The sequence below is a fragment of the Tachypleus tridentatus genome, chromosome 13 (assembly GCF_004210375.1).
Source record: "Tachypleus tridentatus isolate NWPU-2018 chromosome 13, ASM421037v1, whole genome shotgun sequence".
Lineage (NCBI taxonomy): Eukaryota > Metazoa > Arthropoda > Merostomata > Xiphosura > Limulidae > Tachypleus > Tachypleus tridentatus.
The window spans coordinates 145134396-145150074 of NC_134837.1; the positions used below are offsets into that span (position 1 = coordinate 145134396).

Consider the following 15679-nt stretch of genomic DNA (forward strand, 5'->3'; position numbering starts at 1 on the left):
GCTACTCGAGGGCTCTCTGCACTAACCATCCCTAATTTACCAGTGTAAGAGTATAGGAAAGGCAGCTAGTCATCACCACCAACCGCCAACTCTTGGACTACTCTTTTATCAATAAATAGTGGGATTGACTGTCACATTATAACGCCCCCACGGCTGAAAGAGCGAAGATATTTGGTATGACGGGTATTCGAACCCACGACCATCGGATTACGAGTCGAGTGCCTTATCCATCTGGCCATACCGGGTCATTTATCGAAATATCAAAAGCGAATGCCAGTCAAGTAAATTGAAGAAATCTTGTTGTAGGTAGATAGTAGACAAAGAAGTTGCTCTCTTAGTTTGTGTTTTAAATTTCGCACAAAGCTACACGAGGAGTATCTGCGCTAGCAATCCCTAATTTAGCAGTGTAAAACTAGACGGAACGTAGCTAGTCATCATCGCCCACTTCCAACTCTTGGGTTACTCATTTTACCAAAAACTAGTGGAATTCACTGTGTATTATAACGTTTCTACGGTTTAAAGGACGAGCACACTTGGTGGGACGATGTTCAGAACCCGCGACCCTCAGGTTACGAGTCGATTTCCCTAACTATCTGGCCCGACATGTTGTTTTAGCCTTTTTTAATTATTATACAAGAAATGTTAGCAACATGTTTAGCGTATTATTAGTGTATATGCACATAATATATCATAACCAATACTTTGGATGGTCTGTTTTTTTTCTTATGAATTCCAAATGGAGTTTTTTTGGTGCGTGAATTATTTGAAAACATTGGCGAACCCAACTATTAAGTACATTAGTATTTAATTATAAAATGTCGTTCTAATTTTCGGGCTAAAGTCCTTGTGAGAGGTTTTAGAAATAAATTTACTTTCAAAGGAAACTAGCAAAATGAAAATTGAGTAAGATAATAAACATATGAAACTATTGAGTTTAAGTCATTGCTTTCACGTGTTTATTATCTTACTCAATGTTTTCGTTCAAGAAAGCTTAAGAAAAAGGGTTAGAGTAGACGAAAAAATACGTCCTATTGTAAATGTTTATTTCATCAACGTTATTTTTTTTCGTCTACTCTAACCCTTTTTCTTAAGCTTTCTTGGTTTTTTAGTAAACTCTTTATAAACAAAATGGTTGAAAACATACTTGATATACTTAGCCAATTCTTAGTTAAGTTTGTGTGTGTGTTTTCTTATAGCAAAGCCACATCGGGCTATCTGCTGAGCCCACCGAGGGGAAACGAACCCCTGTCTTAGTTAAATCATTTTAGTTTCAGTGATTCGGCATTTGAAATCATCTGGCGACTTAAAAGTAATTACTTAAAAAATCCCCCTGAAAAATCTAATATTTAAATAAGAGCTAATTAGTAAACAATCGATAATAAATTAACATAGTTACCCAAACTTTGATAGAATTATAAATAAGTTGTTTTACTGTGTTTATTTGATACAAAATTTTGTTTTCTTAAATTTTCTAACGACAATAATAATTTACAGAAGCAATTTGCGCTACTATGATAGTAAATGGTTTAAAAGCATATTTAAGTAGTTTTATGCCCCCCAGTGGCTCAGCGGTATGTCTGCGGACTTGCACGCTAAAATCCGGGTTTCGATACCCGTGGTGGGCAGAGCACAGATAGCCCATTGTGTAGCTTTGTGCTTAATTCAAAACAACAACAACAACAACAACAAGTAGTTTTATAGTGGGAAAGATCCATTATGTTTCAACAGAAGATTGATCTGTCTTCTCACCTGAAGACTTCAGCTGAAACATATAGTATGTTCCCCAAAATAAAAAAAAAACACATGATCATGTTTATAAATTATTTTTTTATTATACCTAACAATAAAGTATGTAATAAAAAAAACTAACTTCAAAAGGCTAGGTATAAGTTATCCTTGAAAATCCGTTCAGCCCCCCTTGCTCTTTCGTATGGGTGAATGCTTTCATGTTTTATTTTTCCTAGGGGCACCTTAATCGTTTTAAACAGGTTATTGGGCAGAAAATACACTGAGATTCAGGTGCCACGTGATAGAACGAGATTAGTTTATATTGGCTGAACTAGGATTATAAGTTGAAGATTTGATAATAGAAGTGAAAACAAGAGTTAAGCAAGTAAGGGTAGCAACTTTTCTTAACTTATGGTATCGGAAAGACGAACCGTTTCTTAACCTATAGTACGATTTGTGTTTCTCGCTGCAATCAAGACTTTGAGATGCAAAAGGTAAAACAGATAAATAAGTTTAGATTTTGTTTCATAACTTGTTTTCCATTCTTTTTTCTGCGTTTGAGCTTGGATAAAAGTTTAATTTGTATAAAAATATTATTTTTGAAAAGTAATTTATTTAGATAATGTGTAATCTTATTTCTTTTATCCACAAACATGAAAGATATGTTTATCTACGACTTTACAGTGATTAATCATAATGTAATACATTTTCCATTCCTCCAAGTAAATTTACAGATAATTGAAACAGCATATTTGCCAAAATTCTAAACATGTCTGTTCCCTTAAGGAGGCCCGGCATGGCCAGGTGGTTAAGCCACTCGACTCGTAATCTGAGAGTCGCGGATTCAAATCCCCGTCACACCAAACATGTTTGACCTTTCAGCAGTGGTGGCGTTATAATGTGACGGTCAATTCCACTATTCGTTGGTAAAATAGTAGTCCAAGAGTTGGCGGTGGGTGGTGATGACTAGTTTCCTTCCCTCTAGTCTTGCGCTGCTAAATTAGGAACGGCTAGTGCAAATAGCCCTCGAATAGGACTATTTTAACTCTAAAGATTACCTATTACAATACTATTCCTATGCTTTTAGTGCCAAGAAGATGCTATAAAAATTATAGTGTTGCTCTGGATTAAATTATACAAAGTTGTGCGTAAGATTGATTATAAACTTTCTGTAAAGACAATCTGTATCATAGCAGCTTCAGAAAACAAAATGAAGTTTAAAATAAACGGTCAAATGGTCTTGGAAGTTTTAATTCAGTTAGTTTTTAATACACTTTCTGTAGCTCATCACTGACTGTTTGTGTGTTCTGGTATTCCTGGCTGCGATTGTCTGGTCAACTACAGACAAAAACGAGTCACCTAAGTGGAGAGGAGAATATAGTGACAAAACTGGTCCTGAATGGCGGAAAGCAGAAGACACCAGAGAAACTGAAGAAGTACCCGGTGAAATATCACGTCGATGGGGTGGTAAACCAGGACATGTAGGCCAATGAGATGGGTTAATAAGCAACGGCGGTGGATTAGGAGGTGACGGAGGTGGGTATGTAGGTGGATTTGGTGCCGGTGTAGGTGGCGGTTGTGGAGTTTGTGGAGGAGAGTTTGGAGCTGGTGAAGATGGTGGGGGTAGATATGGAACTGGCGGAGGTAACAGAGGTGAATATGGAGTCGGGGGGTTAATGGAGACAGTGTTTGAGCCAGTGTAGATGTTGGAGGTGGTTATGGAGCCGGAGAAGCTGGTAAAGGTAATGGAGGAGAGTTTGGAGCTGGTAAAAATAATAGTGGTGAATATGGAATTGGTGGGGTTAATGGGGACGATATTGGAGCCATTGAAGGTGTTGGAGATTGTGGTGGATTTGGAGTTGGTGGAGACAATGGAGATGGATATGGAGTTTTTGGGGATAATGGGGATGGTTTGGGAACTGGTGGAGGCAATGGGAGTAGATATGGATCTGCTGTGGATAATGGGAATGGATTTGGAGATAGTCAGGATCATAGTAGTGTACTTGGAACAGGTGGAGGCCAAGAACACGGAACTGGAACCATTGGAGGTAATGGAGGCGATGAAACACACGGTGGTGGATTTGAAAGTGGAGGAAATAGTGATTTTGATGAAGACTGTTGCGTTCTCTTTTACTTGTGTAAAGACGGTAATGTTATCACAGATGGTTCAGGCATCATTGACTCCAGAAAAAAACTAGTGCCAAGTAGTGAACCACTTTTAGTAAGTTTTTATTTATCATTTTCGCGTGTTATGACTTGAGGATAAGCATGTTTTTGTTTAAAATAAGAGTAACTATATTATTCACAATAAAATCATTGGTGTAAAACAAACATTCCTAATCACAATTTGTGAACATTTGTTTTTTCTGCAAAGTTACATGCACGAATATTCTGTAAGTTCTCATTAAGAAGATTCATAAAAAGATATTTTTAAACAACTTCTCTAAAATACAAGAATATATTTTAAATTAATTTTTGATAAACATGCACAATTTTGTTTCTCAAACCGATCTCATAATTAATAAATTATCACTGATAATTCACAGAAAATAATTATTATAAATCTAATTTTGTACACTATATTTTGAACCATAACGTACATAATTTTATCAATTTTCAGGTAAACCCGTTTGGTTAAGTGTTTGATCCTCAAATTTCTCATGATGCCCATTTATGAACACCTATATTATAATTTGAAATTTTAATAGTTGATATATTTTGATAATCAATTTATTTCAAATCTCACGTAAATCCATGGGTCCAGTTTTGACTGCCTTCAAAGCTCTTTTCACTTCCCATATCTAGCTTGAAATTTGAAAATTTCCAAAACCTGAATATGTTATTCATTTGAATGACTAGTCATTGGATAACACAAACGTGGAAGAAGAAAAAACGGTTAAATCAAACGTTAAAACTACCAAAAACCATATTTTCCATTTTGTTCAGCCCTTTACAACTCGAAGAATTAAAAGAAGTTTATACTCTGTTCTGGGTACTTCGAGATGCTCTCTGTGAAATAGTAATTAGTCTTTTGTTGGTTAGTTTTTGAAACTAATTAATTTGGAAAATTTCAGAAGTCTGGTTAGCATTGCACCTTAAGTAGATATATAGCATAGTTACAACTTCTATCACTTAATAGAAATTTAAATGGAATTAGACGCATAGAAAAATCTACTATACAAACACTACTAAATATACATTAGGTTCTCTTTATCAAGACCTAATCGGTGGCTAGAAATTAATGTATGAGATTGAATATCTGAGAATTATGGGATTGAGGCATGGAGATACCATACAATTTACGCTTCCAGCTGAGAATGCACGCCATATGATTGAAAGTAGTCTCTATAGGCGGCGTGTTTCTCAGATTGGTTGTCTTTCTTCTGTGTTGTATTTCAAAATTGTCCTAACCCTTTAATCGACTTTGTGTATAGAGTACCAATTAGAGTGAATGCAAATAATTCTATTTCTGTAATAAGATTTAAATTTATGTAAAGCTACAATAATTCTTCTTCAAAACATATAAAATTTCAAACGATATTATGAATTTTAAATAAATAATGATTACTTTAGAATAACGAACAGGACAATTTAGATTTAGAACTATCTGGGAATATTATCAATTTCGCAGAATTATTAAACTTGTTTCTGTAGTAATAATTTTTTTTCATCTTATGCTAGTGATATCTCCATTTGGCTTTAAAAAAAGCATTACTGTGCAGAAGAAATAGAGACATTTTGTTATCAAATGTTTCTCATATTTGTTTGTTTGTAGTAAATCGCAAACACATTAAGCTATGTGTGCTGTGCCCATCACTGCTAACGTAAACCGATTGTTTTAGTGCTATTAGTCAGCTTTAGCTATTAAGGGCTGGGTGAAAAGTGAATTTGACTCCATTTAATATTTTAAAAAGAACATTTTTTTTTGGAAAAAAATGCGAATTAAATTATATAGAGCTTCCTTGCAAACGATAATAACCCTCTGCCTTTTAATTTCATACCACAATAATTTTAATATTTCAAACGTATATAGGCTATAAGCACGAATATGTGATTTTTGTTTTTGACTTCAATAAAAACTTAATCCAGAGTTAACAGCTCCCTGTCAGCCTTCATAACTTATAATATCCATTCTTAAAGTTTTATCTGACATACTTGAACGAGTTGAAGGTGTTTATTACAACCGTCACCCTGAACATAAAAAGAACTAGATAGATCCTTCCTTCATTCACTAAGTGTCTAATGCAAAAAACAAAACAGTTTGGATGTAGCATGATTGGTGTGAGATGTGAATTGGAAAAAACAGAAACAACAACAAAAATATATGGCGTGATTATTAGATTAAGAAAAGCTACGAATCCCCCACGGTTCCAGACACCTTCTATTATTTAAATGGTACAAATAAGGGCTAAAGTTTTTAAAAATGTAAAATTAATCCTCAGTTATACCGTTGTGCTTCTCCTTCAACCAACTGAGAATTCTATTACTGCCTTGCTATTAACTAAGTGAAACTATGTACTGTGTATTCTTTAATATGCATTTTGTTTTAGGATGCTCGACTGAACCCAAAAAGTGCTTTTGGATGTGGAGCTTTTCACGTGTGTTGCAAGACACCTAGTACAGTAACTGAAAAGCCATATGTACACCAATGTAGTTTCAGAAATGTCAATGGGTTAAATAAGCGTATATTAACAGCACATGGAAAAGGTTTGGCAGAATTCGGGAAATGGCCTTGGCAGGTAGGTTTCACTGAATTTTGTAGACATTTGTAATCTTTATTGGCTCTGTGATCTGTAAGTAAAAGTTCTCTACTTTATATTGCCTAAAAATATTGAATGCACAGATAAATATGTATTTGGACTGTTAAGTTATTAATCATTAAAGTAATGAAAGGGTAATGGATGTTTGGAAATATATCTGAACAAAGAACATGGTTAAGTGTGTGTTTCTTCTTGTACAGGTTCCAGTAGATAGTCTTACAACATTGAAATGTAAATTTAAAAAAAAAAGTACACTCGCCTTTTCGGTTGTCTTTAATTTCCTTGTAATACAGTACTTTGAACGTTTTCGTGTAGCTGTCCTAATCGATAAATTCCATATGTTAACTGTTGCTCATTGCGTATATCGATATGTGTAAGTAAAGTATGTTAATACTCACTGAACATTTAAATAGCTCCTTATTCACTTTAGTTATCAAATACAAAAATGTTTAATTTCTTCTAATACAAATTATTTAAGTGAATATATAGGCTTGACTACACGCTTAACGGAGTTTCGGGGTTCAAAGATAAACTCAGTATTTATTTATGTAAAAACGACTGGTATGGATAGAGAAAGTACTATGTAGAGGAGCGAACAACGTTTCGACTTCACGATGACCGAAGAAGGTCGAAACGCTTCTCTACATGGTGCTTTCTCTATTCATACCAGTCGTTTTTACATATATAATTTTCTCTACAAGTAGATGTTCTCGTCATCACGGATTATTAACTCAACATTTGCTTTCTTACGAATACCCCAAAAACCAGCACTATTTTGAAATTTCCTAACTTTTAAACATCTATATTATAATATTTTCTTTTCATACAAAGCGTTAACAGGCGAAAAGAAATCCAGATACGAACGTTAACGTAAGTGCTTTTGTTGAAATTCAGATTTTACGCAGCAATATTGCGTTTTAAGCAGTTACATCTTACAGTTATCATTGGATAGCATCTAAAACGTTCCATGAGATCAATAAGACTTTGAATGATTCTAATTTATTTTATTTTCACTCACTAGAGCAGAAAATGAATATCCCTTAATAGTTCGACTTGGCGAATGAGATACACAAATTAAAAACGAGTTCGTGAGTCATGAGGACTACGGTGTTGAAAAAATTATTATTCATCCTGGTTATAACCATGAAAGAAAGAACCTCTTTAATGACTTAGCCGTCTTGAAACTAGAGAGGGAAATCTATTTTGGTCCCCACATCGACACTATCTGCTTACCCTTCTATGATGACCAGTTCATAGGTCAAGATTGCGTTGTCACTAGTTGGGGCAAGAATGCCTACAGTAAGTATACGTTTAAAATGGTTGGCCGTCTTGTAACAAAATATCTATTATTCGGAAGAATTTAAATCGTAGTTAGTGTTTATTATTAAGCACAAAGTTACACAAAGGGCAATCTGTAGTATAAGTCCGCAGACATACCGCTGTGCCACTAGAGGGAATTGAAATCGTAACACAAGACTCCAGTTGACTTAGAAGAGCGGATTTCCCAGCATGGTCAGGTAATTAGGGCTCTCATTTCATAGCCTGAGGGGTACGGGTTCGAAACCCCATAACACTAAACATGTTCGCCCTTTCAGCCATGAGGTTGTAACACTCAATCCCACTATTTGTTGATGAAAGAGTAGCCCAAGAATTGGAGGTGGGTGGTGATGACTAGCTGCCTTCCCTTTCGTCTTATGCTGCTAAATTATTAATGGCTGGCGAAGATAGCCCTCGTGTAGCTTTGCGCGAAATTTAAAAACAAACAAACACACAAAGAAAGCGGATTTGTCTTGCAAATCGATAGATACGTTAATGCGTATTATTTTCCAATAGTATTTGATTAACAGTGCATTTTTACTATTTTTCTAAGTTTAGATAAGTTGCTTGTTAATATTCATATAATGTTTTGTTATTTTGTTGACAACACTTCCCTTTTTGGGCTTTTTTATTGAGAGAAAAGTATTTGCTAATATACTTAGAACAAATCAGAAAATATTTAACAAGAAGTATCAATACGAATGAGATTTGTGGCGTTTTAAGAATGTGGTTTAGTGAAAGAAGAAAAATTTATTCTTTTATCATGTCCTTGATATATAGCCCATAAAATACGTCAAAGGTCGTCCTTAAGTTATAATTCTAAATACAACATTAACGAAATGTTCTAGTTTCTTCTTCTTTGTTTAAGTATACAATTACTTGAAAAAACAGAATTTTTGTCTGAGATTTAGGTTAAATCTCCTCTCAAACAAAAATACGTCCAAAATATCCACTTGCTCTACTAACACAAGTTTTTTTAGTAATTTAAAGCACCTAGTAATAAATAAGTTCGTGTCAAAATAGTATTTTGAATAACTTAAAGCATATTTATTGTAAAACTGCAAATTTTTCTCAGTTGCAACAGTTACTAGATCTTAGGGCAAAGTTACACAACAGACTATCTGTGCTCTATAGATTGCAGGGAATCGAGCCCTTTTTTGTTGTTGTAGATCTGTAAACATAGCGCTGACTCATCGAGGAATGTGAAAAACATAAACGTCATTTAAAAACTATCTTTAAATCGGTTTTCTAGCATAGCATTTGATATTTAAACCAAATTATATATCAAAGATTTTAAAAACAAAACTACTGAAAAAAATCTTTATTTTCGTAAACTTTTTGCATTTATTTATAAGACTGATGTAACACTGTTTAAAAAAAAAACACCGTATAATTCTTTAAATAAGAAAATAATAAACTGTAGTTAGAACTAAAGAATACCCAAGTAGGTCAACGGTAAATTTAACGTTTTGAAACACTAGAACCCGAGTTCGATTTCCGCGGTGGACAGGTGGCAGGTAGGTCATTATATATTTCTGGGTGTTTTGTTTTTAAACACCCAATAAATAACTAAGGATGATAAGAATTAATATTTGAATATCAAGTTATTTGCGAACTTTTGCGTAGTAGAAATAAAATAATATATATGTTTGTTTAGAATTAAGCACAAAGCTACACAATGGGCTGTCTGTGCTCTACCCATCACTCGTATCGAAACTCGGTTTATAATGGTGTCAGAGAGGAGACATACAATTATGTTACTGGGAGGCTAATGTATATATATGTGGAGTATCATATCGAGTATCTTATTCCAGAAGAAGAAAGATACAGTGAGATAGTTTTGTGTCACATAATCAGCTAGTTACAAACTATGAAATTACATCTTTCCAAAAATTTGTGTTAAACGTGGATAATTACTTTTCCAGTTTTCTGAAGTTTGACCTTCAGTTGGCAAAGTTTCTGTCTGGTAATCCCTCGTTCGTTGTTTAAACTAGTGCAATGTCATAAAGAGTTGCTTTGTTCTTAAGATTACTGAGGAACTTCATCAACTACGAAGCTTGCACGAGTGCTTACTTAATATATTGAATTGTTAGGTTAAGCTGTGATTGCTGTTTCAACAGTGAAGAGAAACGAAAAACAAATAATTGTCCTCTGAATTTCTTTTAATATGGTTAATTTGTACTCTTATATTAAAACATGACTTATCTTTCAAAAGAAAACGGAAGCTATTCGAACGTCCTGAGGGAAGTGCACTTGCCACTTATCGACTCCTACATCTGTCAGGAGCAATTAAGGAAGACCAAATTAGGGCGCCACTTTGAACTCTATAACGGGTTTATTTGTGCGGGAGGCAAATATCTCTAAGATTCCTATAAGGTAGTTTTAGTTATGTTTTATCTTCTGACATTTTCTTATTACTTCTATTTAATACCAACTGAATGTTCATTTATAAGTTTCATTAAACGCACATATTTTATTCAACATTGTATATTCATCTTTCATTATATCACCGTAATCTGAGGGTCGCGGGTTCGCATCTCTGTCGCGCCAAACATGCTCGCCCTTCCAGCCGTGGGGGCGTTATAATGTGACAGTCAATCCCACTATTCGTTGGTAAAAGAGTAGCCCAAGAGTTGGCGGTGGGTGGTGATGACTAGCTGCCTTCCATCTAGTCTTACACTGCTAAATTAGGGATGGCTAGCACAGATAGCCTTCGAGTAGCTTTGTGCGAAATTCAAAAACAAACAAACAAACAAACATTATATCACCATTTGATTCATTGCAGAACATTTTTATTAGTTTTCAAAGATAAGCTTATCAGAAGTTCATGCACTTAGCGGGACAGTTCAGATAAAATCCATGGGAAATATAATACAAGCAGGAAAACTCGAGATATGCAAATTTCATCAGTTGAAAATTGAACAAGAATAAAGCTATCCCATGATTTGACATTAATGATCACTAGAAATCACTAAAAATGATAGCTTGTTCATACAGTTGAAACTATTTAAATAATAATTAAATTCACTTACGCTTTACCTATTTCTAATTTATTTTCTAATGTTTGTTTGGGAATTTCGCACAAAGCTACTCGAGGGCTATCTGTGCTAGCCGTCCCTAATTTAGCAGTGTAAGACTAGCTGGAAGGCAGCTAGTCATCACCACCCACCGCCAATTCTTGGGCTATTCTTTTACCAACGAATAGTGGGATTGACCGTCACATTATACACCCCCACAGCTGGGAGGGCGAGCATGTTTAGTGCGACGCGGGCGCGAACCCGCGACCCTCGGATTACGAGTCGCACGCCTTACGCGCTTGGCCATGGCGGGCCATTTTCTAATGAAGGCTGATTACAACAGAAGCTTATAAATAAATACAATTACAAACAATATTCATTTTTCAAGTACACAGTAAAAACCACAGAACTTTTATTTTGCGCATCTAGAGCACATCATTAAACTGTAAATTATTAATTTGTTAAATATGCAATATTTCTCTTTTTATGAGAAACACTTCAAAAAACACGTTTTGTTCGTGCATTGTAAAGGTTTAAAAATATTAAGGGGAATATAAGATATTAAAACTTCACAGAAAAGTCCAAAAATGTTAATATTTGAATATTTTGTTAGCTTTAAATGGCATTTTAGTTCTTTTTAACTCACCGTATAGTAGTCTACATTATATACACCTCGCCATTATAAGAGGTCTGACTGTGATTATTTGGTATGCCAACTATAACTGTGGTAATAAGCCTAGAATAAACGAAACTTCAGTCCACAAGAAAGGGTATAGTAGATAATTAATTCTGTACGTCATAGATTATATTTTCAACTTTATCTTTGGTTAAATGAAGTATATAACATGATATCATCAACATAATTTAGGATAGTACTTAAACTTTTTTTTTATGTTTGATTTTTACTCACCACCTATAGTACACTGACATATTTTGTCAGGACATTAGGTACTGTTGCTAACCCTAACCGGTAGTGTATATTACTTTTTAAGTAAAAACCACTAAATACAAGTTTAAGTTAGTTAGTATACAATTTTAGATAAGAAACAATTAAACTTAAAATTTTCGTTACAATGGAAAGCTATTATATAAAATCTACAATGATATAAATCTTTTCACAGGATGATGGCGGTGGTCCGTTGATGTGTTGGAGAAAAGACGGAACATACGGTTTGGCCGGGATTGTCTTTTGGGGGATTGATTGTGGTCAATCTGATGTACTTGGAGTGTACGTTTACATTCAGAATTACCTTGACTGGATCTTTAGTGTGACGGGATATCCAAGTCATGACTACTGGCCAAGTCATTAGTTTTTCCAGCGATTCCAACTGTTTTAAAATTCTAATCCACAGTCTGTCCGTTTAAACAAAAATGTTCATATAATTTACTTTTTAATTTTTCTGTTTCTTTAGATATGTCTAGATCTTTAAAAAACATGTTAGAACATGAAACCTTACGTTCAAAATATTTTCCTTCCTTCGGTATTAGTTGTGGCACTTTCACATGCATATATCATTTAATAAACAAAAGAAAAAAAACATATCCTCTCTGAAATGTTTATGTATCCCAACCTTAGTGTTATAGGGATAACACAATTCAAGAAATTGTGAAGAGGAAGAAAATGTTGCATAAGATCAAGATGATGAAAAGTACAGTCATAACGCACCTCCTTCATTAACAAGTACAAAACTAAACAAAAAAACATTAAACAAATATTCTTATTTAAAGACACATTGTATAAAACCATAAAACATAAATGGTTAAAATTTGCATTAGGTTACCTAACACAGGATAAAACTACGTTATCATACGCACAGCATTCATACATATTTCTGTTGAAGTTTGGTCATCTGTAGGTATATTCACATACATAGGCTAACACTGTGGTAGATGGCAGTATGTACCGGGCATCTGTATTTCACTGTATACTTCATGTTAATAAATCAAAAATGAACTGCTTCCTGTATTTTGCGTGAATAAGGACTGAAACGTTTTCTTAAATGCGTTTGTCATATATTATCGTCCACATAAATATTAATTTCGTTTTCTCGTTCTTGTAAGTGTGCTAAAAATATTTACCTACCGGTTACTTTACGAATGATCATAAATGAGGCTGTAATAAAGTGGTTTACATTCGTTTTTCTTTTCACTGTTGTGGTGGATTAACTATGTAAAATATGATTAGGACAATACTTTATTTACTAAAAAAATGTATTAATAATATACCATGAACAACACGCATATTGACAAAACATTGAGAAAATTCCTATAGTTTCTTAATTGGTATTTTGCTTGAATTGAGACTGAAGGGTTAAATTAGACACTCAGGCGTTTTTGTTGTTAATGTTTTTCTAAATATGTACAGATTGCATACTTTAAGTCTACACGTACACCAACTGTGAGGTGTGTTAAAGGAAAGCATATTGAAATGGAAACAAATTACTATATTGCTATGAATATGTGTATAGGATAGAGGATGTTAAACATTTGTTTACAAGCTGAGGTATTCCTGCCTTGGGCGGGTTATGAACGTAAAATAATGTGGAGGTCGATGGATGCCATGACAAATAATACAAAACCCTGCCTTTCGCACAATTTATTTATAACATATTATTAGAGTATTTATTAATATCTCGCCAAAAGTTTTGTATAAGTTTTAAGAACACGATATACGGTATATACAATGTGCGATGGTCACAACGACTTTGTCGAAGCAGGCAGAAGAAGCAAAAGTATTGGCAAAAGGCGTGCTTTCTGCTACTCACTTTCAACACCCACCTCTTAATACCCTTCCACAGTGTTTCTCATTATTAATTAATTGACGGTTATGGGGTCACGGGTCAAAGTAGAAAGTAGACATAATTCAAGAAATTGCTCTCCATGTCATCCTTGTGGTGGTTGTTGGAGTAGAAACTGACTTTCTATGTTATTACAATAGGTGGTCTGCTTTCATAGCATTTTTCTAAAGAGAGTGTGCTCGTCACTATTTGAGATATATAAAATGTTTATGTGCATTCATACCACTTCAAACCCAAGAACCAGGAAATTTAGAACAGCTTTGATTCTTTGGTGTTTAACAGGAATAACTCTGAGATATCAAGTTGGTAATGTGCCATCCAATATTGAAAGAAAGTCTATCCCAAGCAATCAACTCCCACAGCCATGAATTAGGTAGTGACCATCTAAAAGCAAAATAACATCCACGTAACAAGAGAAAACAAGGAAGAACCAAGATAGGACCAGAATAGTCCCGTGTATCTCTACACTGACCCATAACACAGAAAGAGGATTGAAAGATAAAGATAGATAACCTGAAACCTGTGTGAGGATTTACATTAATTGGTTCAATCGAAAACCAAAACCAGCCCGCAGGGTACCGATAATCACGCGATGGTAGGAAGAGGGCTCCCAATCAAATGGTGAACTGCATTTGGACGTCTCACTCCGTGTTTGTTAAATCGCAACTCGGAGGAGGTCACTTCTTTTACATCAGTAGAACACCATTGCCCTACTCTGAACTGAACTGTTGTAGCCATGTTATGTAAACCCATCCAACAGGTTGCCTCCATAGTCAACCATTCCAACAGCTTGGAGTTGGTAAGTGGTAAGAAGTCTAGTCCACTTGAAGAAAAGAGGGTGAAAATGTATTGAAAGTTTGAAGGAATGTTGACACCTGAGATGGTGCAATGGGTGATCACAAAATCCTATTTAGAAAAGCAGGCCATACCAATTTATTCAGTCGAGGAATAACATGGATGGGCAGCTATCCTCTTCTGCCATGAAGTCCATGAGTGGTATGGTCTAAAACAAGCAAATTTATGAGGGAAATATTGCGAGGTTATCCACCCACAAATGATCTTGTGAAATACCTCATCTCAATACATGGGAAGAAAGTGAAGTTCAACATGGTGTACAATCTGGGTCAGAGTTAAGGAATATCTGGTCAGGTACTACTCATAACATAGCAAGATTCCAGTATTGATAGTATAAAGATCGGACCCCTGAAAGAAAATATTTAATAAAAGACTTGCCCAGTGTCAGAGTTACACTGAAGACTGAAGTATAGCTAGAGATAGAAAGCAAAGTTCTAAGGAAGCTGAAACCGTGATATGATGTAAATAATGGGAGATGAATGTGTTAGGGTTGATCCACATTTCTGATTGAAGGATTTCCTCCAGAGGTCGATGAAGATGAGGAACAAGAGAAAACGTGACGCGTCAGATTTGATTATAGGTAACACAGTACAAATTAAGCTGGGAAGGGGACAAGAAAGACTATACCAGTTGTATTAAATAACGAACTCAATTGATGAAAGTAAAAGTGGAAAGATTCCTTGATGAGGAGATTGCCAAGTGATAAAAAGGTGAAAACAGGAACTACAGAAGGAAGCCGTGTGGGCAATATAACAACGAAGAGCATGCACAGGACATAGAAGTCTATTTGGATCAGGATAGGGTAGAAATGAGAAATAGAAGGTAGGAAAATTGGTGAAAGGAAAGAGTTATTTTCCCGAGCTACCGAGATTTTAGGGAGAAAGGAATGATCTGGATAAAGCAAAGATAATACAGGTCCAGTGTTAAAGTGTGTGTATATGTGTAACATTGATGGTGAGCAAGTCGGACTGTCGATGTTCATAAAATGGAAGGAGAAGAAAATATGCTTTAAACGACAGGTGAAACAAAGAACACGAGAATATAGGTTCGAACTGAGGTAAAGTAAGGGAATGAAAACTCATTAATATCCCAATCCAGAAAGACAGATCACGAAGGAGGCTGACGAACCCAGAATAAATGGACTGGGTGATAGCAAAACCTGTAGCAATGGGAGAGGTTAAAGGTATAAGATAAAGCTGCCCAA

At 34.9% G+C, this 15679-nt stretch overlaps 1 protein-coding gene and 1 long non-coding RNA gene across 2 annotated transcripts; both read left to right on the plus strand.

The window, feature by feature from the left end:
- Positions 1-2084: 2084 nt before the first annotated feature.
- On the plus strand, positions 2085-3428 carry LOC143236951 (uncharacterized). Its single transcript, XR_013019819.1, has 2 exons — positions 2085-2222; positions 3012-3428. It is a non-coding gene; the product is annotated as an uncharacterized LOC143236951 (long non-coding RNA).
- Positions 3223-12940, plus strand: LOC143236330 (uncharacterized). Its single transcript, XM_076474603.1, has 4 exons — positions 3223-3226; positions 3423-3949; positions 6279-6467; positions 11944-12940. Exons 1-4 carry the CDS (start codon positions 3223-3225, stop codon positions 12130-12132), a joined length of 909 nt encoding a protein of 302 aa, XP_076330718.1. The 3' UTR covers positions 12133-12940.
- The last annotated feature ends 2739 nt before the right edge of the window (positions 12941-15679 follow it).

What these genes read in the sequence shown, in the direction of transcription:
- LOC143236330 (XM_076474603.1), top strand. An exon ending in CAAGTAGTGAACCACTTTTA is followed by an intron (nt 3,950 to 6,278) that starts GTAAGTTTTTAT and finishes ATTTTGTTTTAG; the next exon opens with GATGCTCGACTGAACCCAAA. An exon ending in TCGGGAAATGGCCTTGGCAG is followed by an intron (nt 6,468 to 11,943) that starts GTAGGTTTCACT and finishes ATCTTTTCACAG; the next exon opens with GATGATGGCGGTGGTCCGTT.